Source organism: Sinocyclocheilus anshuiensis, unplaced genomic scaffold, assembly GCF_001515605.1.
Source record: "Sinocyclocheilus anshuiensis isolate Anshui unplaced genomic scaffold, SAMN03320099.WGS_v1.1 scaffold461, whole genome shotgun sequence".
Classification (NCBI taxonomy): Eukaryota; Metazoa; Chordata; class Actinopteri; order Cypriniformes; family Cyprinidae; genus Sinocyclocheilus; species Sinocyclocheilus anshuiensis.
The window spans coordinates 2,284,674-2,293,056 of NW_015541005.1; the positions used below are offsets into that span (position 1 = coordinate 2,284,674).

Below are 8,383 nucleotides of genomic sequence, written 5' to 3' on the forward strand. Positions count from 1 at the left end.
GGCGGCCTAGAGTGAGCAGAGGCCGGGGGCTAGAGTGAGGAACGGCCAGAGGGCTAGACTGAGCAGAGGCGGCGGGCTTGAGAACGACGCGGCCGGAAGATTCGATGAAGGAGCGTCCGGAGGGCTTGCGGCAACAACACGACCCCGGGCTGGACTCCGCTTCGTCCACGGTGAAAGCCGATCCGGCGATCCACAGCGCGATTTCCTCAGCAACCAGCACGGATCAGCTCCAGGCATGACGAAGCAGATATCGTCCTCTTTTGGAAGGCCAAACAAAGTAGTTTCGCTTTCACAACGAATCGCTCAGTGCCTTCACGACATGGCGACGGCGGCAGCAACAACAATACTACAGCGAGAATAAAAGTTATGCCTTCTATCTTTGTGTGAACATTTGGGCGGCGTTATGCAAATCTTCCCACATAGTGAGGTAGATATGTGGGGGCGTGTCAGAACGAGCCGTTTTAGGTAGGTGTGGTTGACTTAACTTTTATTTTGAATATCTCTCTGGATTTGAGACTTTAGTCTTTGCAACTTTACAGATCTTCTTTATGCACCAAGAGCTTGTAACACTCCAAAGAGAAAGGAAAAATTGAAATCGCATCATATGACCCCTTTAAGACCTAAATGACTGTTTACGAGAATGCTTGCAAAGACTGTCATTTTGATACATGTGTATTTAACCGCTCAAGGCCAATAAAGCAACAAAAACTCATGCACTCTATGAGCAGCGTCTTCATGTGCGCGCGACTCACACCTCGCTTAGAAACAGCCTCACACAGCGCATGCATATAGCACTGTTGTTTGCATTTCAGTAGCTTAAAATCACTTCCGCAATGCTTAAAAATGTGTGCAAATGATACATTTTCGTGACCACGGCCACAGCACAGACCGGTTAAACGTGTCTACCGGCATATCGCCCATCCCTACTTCAAACTGTTGTTTCTGGTTAAAATACGAGTCCTCCATCCACAAAATTGCTTTCTCCAGTGAAAAAGTCATCTCATCTGAATCAGGAGAGAAATATGCACAGATCAAACACCCTTTACAAACAAAAATAGTCCAACACAGTTCTAAAATAATGTGTCGACAGATTCTGATGTGAGAGAACAACAGGGGATGGCCTTTTTCTTACTGGAGAAAACAACTGTATGGATTAAAACTTATACTTTGGTCAGAAGCATCCGTTTAAAGTTAAAATGCCTTAATGATGGATTTGTTTCCTATGAACACACAGCTTATCGCTTCACTGATAGACAGAAGTTACATAAATTACTTGTGGATTACTTTGATGTTATCATCAGCTGTTTGGACTCATTTTAACGGCACCCATTCACTGCAGAGGATCCATTGGTGAGCAAGTGATGTAAAGCTAACTTTCTCCAAATATGGTAGGATAGATATACAAACTCATCTACATCTTGGATGGCCCGAGGGAGAGTACAATTTCAGCAAAATTTCAATTTTGGCTGAACTAGAACCTTAATCTGAATACTTATAATGCATTCAAATACACTTACTCTGCAGGCCAGACGGGCCTTCTCATGGTCTGGTGCCATGCGCAGCGCTTGAATGAAAAACTGCACAGCCTTATCAATGCAGTCTTCGTAATACAGACATAATCCCCGCACATACAAGGCATCGCCATTGGTGGAATCCATCCGCAATATGTCACTGAAGATGCAAAAAGCAAGAGTGAGATAGAAAATATACATCAGTGGTCAACTGATATGGATTTTCCAAGGATGATGAAAACTATGTGGGCAGTAGCAGACGTACATCTGTCTATAATATATAGAAAATGTGCACAAAAATACTGTACGTGGTGAGACCTTTTAAAAACATTCATTTAAAAATAAATACAATAAAACTTAAAAGCACACTTCCTGTTTTAACAGGCTTATGCTGCAAAAAGAGATACTGTACTTCATTTGCTATCACCGAATCATTTTATATCAACATAGCTTTAATTTGAATAACCATATATCGGTTAACTATTAACTAAACATTTCCCGTAACACTATAGTGCTGTTACCTGGCGACAGATTGGGCCTCTGGGTAGCGTCCCAGCAGAGCCAGACACTCTGCTTTCAAAACCTTGAACCTGTGACACGCAGAAGCGGGCTCTAATGCCCGATCCATACAGAACACCACCTACAGAGAGACACACACTTATATTCACCTGTACATCAGACTCTCAGCAGCTAGAGGAGTAATACAAACACACTCACCATCCTGAAATCTCGCTTCTCAAAGCTGATCTCAGCCAAGCGCTCAAACTCCAGTATGGACTCTGCGTTCTTCAGCTGCAAGAGACACAGGAGGTCAGAGGTAGTGGTCGACCGATATATCGCCAAGGCCGATATATCGGCCGATATTTGGCATTTTTCAAATATCGGCATTAGCCGATAAGTTTTCCTGTTTGGCCGATGCGTTCGAGGCGGGACTTTTATTTTGATGGCACGGCAGACTTTTATTTTGACAGCGGCAGCGCCTGAGCACAGTGCTTACACTCTCCCTCTTGTTCGCTGTCGTCGTTCAGTTCTGTCTAATACAGATAGAAGTCTATCTAATAATCAGATAGAACTGTTAAACAAAGGAATTAAAATGTATTCAAAAAAGTATCTTGTGATGTGTGCATTTGTATCCTGCATGATCGCGTGCTCTCTGCGTGACGGTCAGTCTGTGTGAATTGAATGCTGACAGGAGGAGAGTTCAGCTTCACTGGAGAAGCGCCATCGACAAATTTTAAACTAGTGACTTCAAATTATGCTGCGCTTTATGCATTTGCCCACTGCCATATTCATAAAAAAAAAAAAAAAAATTGATTCCCAATGCCCACAAACTTCCCAGAATGCCAAGTGCCCTGTTGGTTACAGCGTTTACTTCCTTTTTAATTAGATTTTTATTAAATATTTATTTATTTGTGAAAAATGCTTTGTTTTCTAAAGTATAAGTATGTTTATTTTACACAATTATTTTAATCAATTTCAAATGATTTCAAATTTCTTAAATATAAAATTATATCGGCCACCCTGCTTTCCAATATATCGGCATCGGCTGTCAAAAAACCAATATCGGTCGACCACTAGTCAGAGGCCTTATGAATGAGAGGCGATTATGGACGCCTGCAATGAGACGTAACGGTGTTTGGTATTTCTAGTCAATGTACCTCCTGCTGCACCTGACTGTTGTCTGGTTCCAGCTCTAGAACCTTCTGGAAGCAGCGGCTGGCAGCCATAGCATTGCCGAGCAGCAGGTGGCACTTGCCCTCACGCATATGACCCTGTGGAACAGAACAATAATGATTAGTGACATACACTTTTAAACAGAATGCTGACTACATTCACATTTATGCCTACACCTGCATTTATTGCTGTTGCTTTTATCCAAAACGACATGCATTGCATTCAAGGTATGCATTTCATCAGTTCATGAATTCCAAGCTTTTTTTATGCCAGCTGAAACCCTTTGACCAACAATATTTACCTCAAGTACCCCGAGATTAACCCTGTAAAGCCTAAAATGTGAAATAATAGTCAAAATATTTTGATATGGAATGGACTTTTGAGTATCTTATTTGACACATCAAGCTTTTATGACTCATACAGAATGACATAGTGGAAATATGGAGCTCATATTAGAGAAGGACAACATTTTATTCAGGTGTCCAAACTGAGAAAATCTGCAATTTGGTGCAATTGCAGAAATTCTTATAACTTGTAATGTAAATCAATGAGGTCTTTATAACATTATAGTAGATTACTTGCATAAAATGCATATAAATATCAGATGTCTCTCTATATTTCCCAATCATTTGTATTAGTAAGATGGTATTTAAATGCTCTGTAGTTTTTATTGTAGGGGTCAAAACATATAAATAATGCAATGCCGATTGAGAAATGTACAAATAAAAATTAATCAAAAGCTTGGTCATATTTGATATTCACATTTGTGACTATCAGGGATAAAAAAACAAAAAAAACAATGTATAGGTAATCCAATAAACCTAAGTTGCTTCAGTCCAGTAAGTGCTCATCTTAAAACATTACTAAAAACATTTATTTTATTTTATAAAATAAGTAAGTAAAGGTTTCACAGCACAAACACGTATGAACCACAACCTAAACGGGGACATTTTTTAGAATGTTTCATATTGATAATTTAACACTAGAACTACCAAGGCAGTCATTTTGACCATTTTTAAATTTTAAAATGTAATAACTTTGTCGAAATAAAACCCATATAACTATAATACCCTGACTTTTCCTAAATGTGTGTATATTTTATTATAACATTATTTTATTAAAATTACAAAACACAAAAGAGTTCAGAGTATTTCTACCTTGAATGGCCAAAGCGGTCAAATTGACCGTTCGCATTACAGACGGCGTATAATTTCTGCTTTTGCGACTTTTTTTTTTGAAGATGCACGTCACTGTTGCCTAGCAACTTTTGTTCTAGTTGTTTTTATATTCTATTGCGAAGCTAAAATTCCTGTTCGTAAAAAAGCCGGGTGGACACCTCCAATACAACAACTGCTGTCATTCAATCTGCCACGCTTCCAGGTAGGCTATGTTTGGCTGGAAGAACAGCCTGGCTGTTATCAATAATAGCCTACTTCAATGTTATGACAAAATAGCCATAATAATAATAATAATGGTTATTAGTCTATTATTTTTATGCTAGTGTAATGCTATAGCTAATGCACATAGGCTAATTTGAGCCCCGACAAGACTGATATTGTGAAATAAAAACTAATTAGGCTTTTTTTTTTTTTTGCGACAGTGACTATGTTTATTATTATTATTATCTATACTATCATAACAGATCCATTTATTCACGGATCACAATTCCAGTGGTGGCTGCATAGAATTGTTTCCAATTCATCTGATCCAAACATTTCCAATAACTCCAGAGCGTTGTAAAGTACAAAAGTAAAAATGTATTGAAAAAAGATGTAATTATTTCCAAAATTCACAACGTTTTATCTACAGAAATATTCTGCTTCGGTTCATATTTGTTGGCATTTAGACTTTCAAATACAACATTTTCACTGCGGTGAAAAACTTTTGCTCTCCCGCTTGCCGGACACAAAGCGAGATACGCACATTCGGGAGCGGTCTATAGCTCTTACACAATTAAATATTACAAAAAATATCGTAGGGTGATGACATCATAAAATATGACAACAGACATTCAAAGCTTTATTGTAAAACCTCAAAAGAAGCTTCGAATGTAAATAAGACATGACAAAAATGGCATTGAGTTCAGTCTAGTATGAACGGTCAGAATGACCGCTATGGCCATTCTAGTAGTTATAGAATTCCAGTAGTTCTAGTGTTAAATACCATAGAAATCTGCGTATCAAATATGATACAATAGGCTCTTATTTAAATATTTGTTAAACATTTTTTAAAACATATTTAAACATAAAAATGTAATTATTAGCTTTTTTTTCAACTCACAAACACCCTGCGGTTCCCTCGTGAACCACAGTTTGGGATACCCTGAGCTAAAGCATGGCACCAACTGGAACCTTCGAGATGTTTCTAAAAATTGTCATCCTAAATGCTCAGAACATCAAAAGGGCTCACCTTCACGAAAGTGTCATCTAGCCGCACGGCCTGCTGGGAGTCCTCCAGTGCCTCTCTGTAGCGACTCAGCATCATAAATGTGGCCGCACGGTTGCCATAGTAACTGGCATTTTTCGGGCACAAGTCTGTTAAAAGGACACAAACAAAAAATGTAGATAGACACTTCAGTAAACAGAAAGGGGAATTTAAAAAAAAAAAAAAATCTGTGGTTATTTTTGTTAAAACCGGAATGGAAAAGGTCACCAAAACATTTCTAAAACAAGTGGTTGCTATGACAAAATCTATTCTGGAAATTATGTTACAGGCTTCAAGGAAAACATGTGGAGACCAGAGAAACCGTGTGCTCATGAGTGAATATTGAGTCTAATGTGAGGGCACAGTATGCGATTCAGAGGAACAACCCAATGCAAAAGATGCCCACAGAAAGCTAGGCAGACAGATGAACCACATACAGCAAAGTACACTTTTAAGGGTTCTTACCGATGGCCTTGGTGTAGAAGTTGAAAGCTTCAGCATAGTCCTTCTTGACATAGTACACATTTCCCTGTTCTTTGAAGCCTTCCGCTTCCCTGCGGATTGAGACAAACAAAAATGATAACAGTGCCTCCAGAAACAGAAGATCAGAACAGCTGTTAGAAAACTTGTTAAGATTTAGCCGCTCCAAACTGAAGCGTGCTTTGGGACATGGATATGCCACAAGTCCTCACAAAAACCAGATGATATAGATCAGAAAATACCGCTGGCATGTGCATATCACATTTCGAAGATGTGAGACCTCTAAAGAATGGGCTGCATTGTCAGGACTCAAGCTCCAGAATACCTGCCTGTAATAAATACTTCAACACGCAATATTAACAGAGGCAGAAGCCCATCATGGTCAGTGAAAGTGTGTGTGTATTTACCGAATACATTGTGTTCTGAACTATAGGTGTCTGGGGGAAGTGTACAAAGTAAGATTAGGCTGCTAAACATAGATACTTCACTACCAGTGGTGTCCGTTTTAAATCAGTCAAACAGCACACAGATGTATGGCATCAGGTGGGATGGAGTGCTTTCTGGGAAACAATGCAGGGCGGTATACGTTCAAAGAAGACTAGAGAACGAGTGTCACATTACCAGCTTTAACTTTACCCATCTATACTCAAGAGTTAAACATAAGAGTGGAGCAAAAGGAAACAGTTCTGCAACAGTGAAAGCCATTTATATCTACATATTTTATGACAACATGATTTTTTTTCCAAAGTGAATCATTTTTTTGGGAGAAAACGTGGATTTTTTTCTATTCGACAACAATTTCTAAAGCTACAAAGCAAAGCAAAAAGTGAAACAAAATGAAAACCGAATTATTATTCCGAGCAATTACGAGGTCACATTGCAACATCAGAAAAAAAAGTTTAAAAAAAGTTTCAATTTTGAGTTCTCAGAATTGCGAGGAAAAGGCCAAATAGTGAGCTAAAAAGTCGCAAATACCCTTCAATAAGGCTCAGAGGTGGCATGCTGTTGAGAACATTAAAATCACAATGAAATGGAAGTAGTGACAGCTCTTTTCTTCCATACTGTGACATACCTCAGATAACAAATTACAGAGGAAAATAAATAAATAATATATATATACACGTATATATATAAATAAATAAAAGTAGGGCAGGGACTTCAAATTAGGGCTGAATGATTAATTGCATTTGCGATAATATCGCTATATGAAAAAATGCGATTTTTCAACCGCAGAGGCTGCGATTACACTCGGTCATGTGACACGCGAGAGTAAAGAGGTGTGTTCGACTTGAAGATCGATCAGTGTATGACATCAAAGTACGGCGAGAGAAAGCATAAGGATCTCTTATAGCTCTCGCAGTACTTTGACACACACCGATCGGTCTAAGCAGCGCTGCTTCAAGTCAAACACATCTAAGCGGTCTTCAGAGGAAGCATCAAGTTGGCATGCTACAGTGTTGCCAAGTCCGTGGTTTGGGGAACCAAATCACAATTTAGTTTGTGTGATTTGTTACTGACTTTCATATTAATGTTTACACCAGGTTTACGGTGCGTTCACACCGCTGCCGTCGAGAGCATCAAAAATCGCTCTGGCCGCCCTGCCAACAATGCTGTAGAAAGATTCGTGGACGCTCTGACGTAGATCGAATGCTTATCTTGTATTTAAAGGGGTCGCAAAGCAAACAAGCTTGTTGATCTTGTGCAGACTGACCACAAGGAGGGTAACGTTATAAGTTAACCTCATTAAATATTGTTGTGGACGAAGTATTAAGATCCTTTACCTCATAATGTATAAAGCACTAATACCACACTGTAAAAATACTCTGATACAAGTAAAAGTCCTGCATTGAAAATGTTACTTAAGTATAATCAGGTATACACATTACTTAATGTAAGTATAATCTGGAAAATTGATTTAAAGGTTTAAAAGTGAACTGCGACTATTATACTATTATTTATTATATCATTAGATTATTATTCCTATAACATTAATGCACAACAGCAACTCACCAGGAACACCAACAATCTCAAACACCTTGGTCCACGCTAGACTTGTGCCGGTATTCGGTAATGCGATATATCACGGTAATGAATATGCACGATATTGTTATCGTGGGCACTTCTAGATACCGTGAATAATTATATATAACAAATTATTCCGAATTTTGAATGCATTTTAAGAATACTTTTCCCATAAACTGGTCAAAATGCACAACACCGCTGTATGCTGCCTGAAAGACGCGTGCGCACTCTGATGTAAATAAGCGCGGACGAGAAGCACATGGCGGAACATG

General features: G+C 38.8%; 1 protein-coding gene across 2 annotated transcripts in view; it reads right to left on the reverse strand.

Moving 5' to 3' along the window:
• Positions 1-8,383, reverse strand: part of LOC107690290 (dnaJ homolog subfamily C member 7-like) — a 28,229-nt gene that overhangs the window by 4,861 nt on the left and 14,985 nt on the right. For both annotated transcript variants that reach the window (XM_016488583.1, XM_016488584.1), the window contains exons 2-7: positions 6,075-6,163; positions 5,595-5,719; positions 3,170-3,283; positions 2,229-2,303; positions 2,033-2,151; positions 1,518-1,671 (exon numbers count right to left, since the gene is read on the reverse strand). In XM_016488583.1, the coding sequence (XP_016344069.1) occupies positions 1,518-1,671; positions 2,033-2,151; positions 2,229-2,303; positions 3,170-3,283; positions 5,595-5,719; positions 6,075-6,163 (676 nt within the window). The remainder of the gene's footprint in view (positions 1-1,517; positions 1,672-2,032; positions 2,152-2,228; positions 2,304-3,169; positions 3,284-5,594; positions 5,720-6,074; positions 6,164-8,383) is intronic.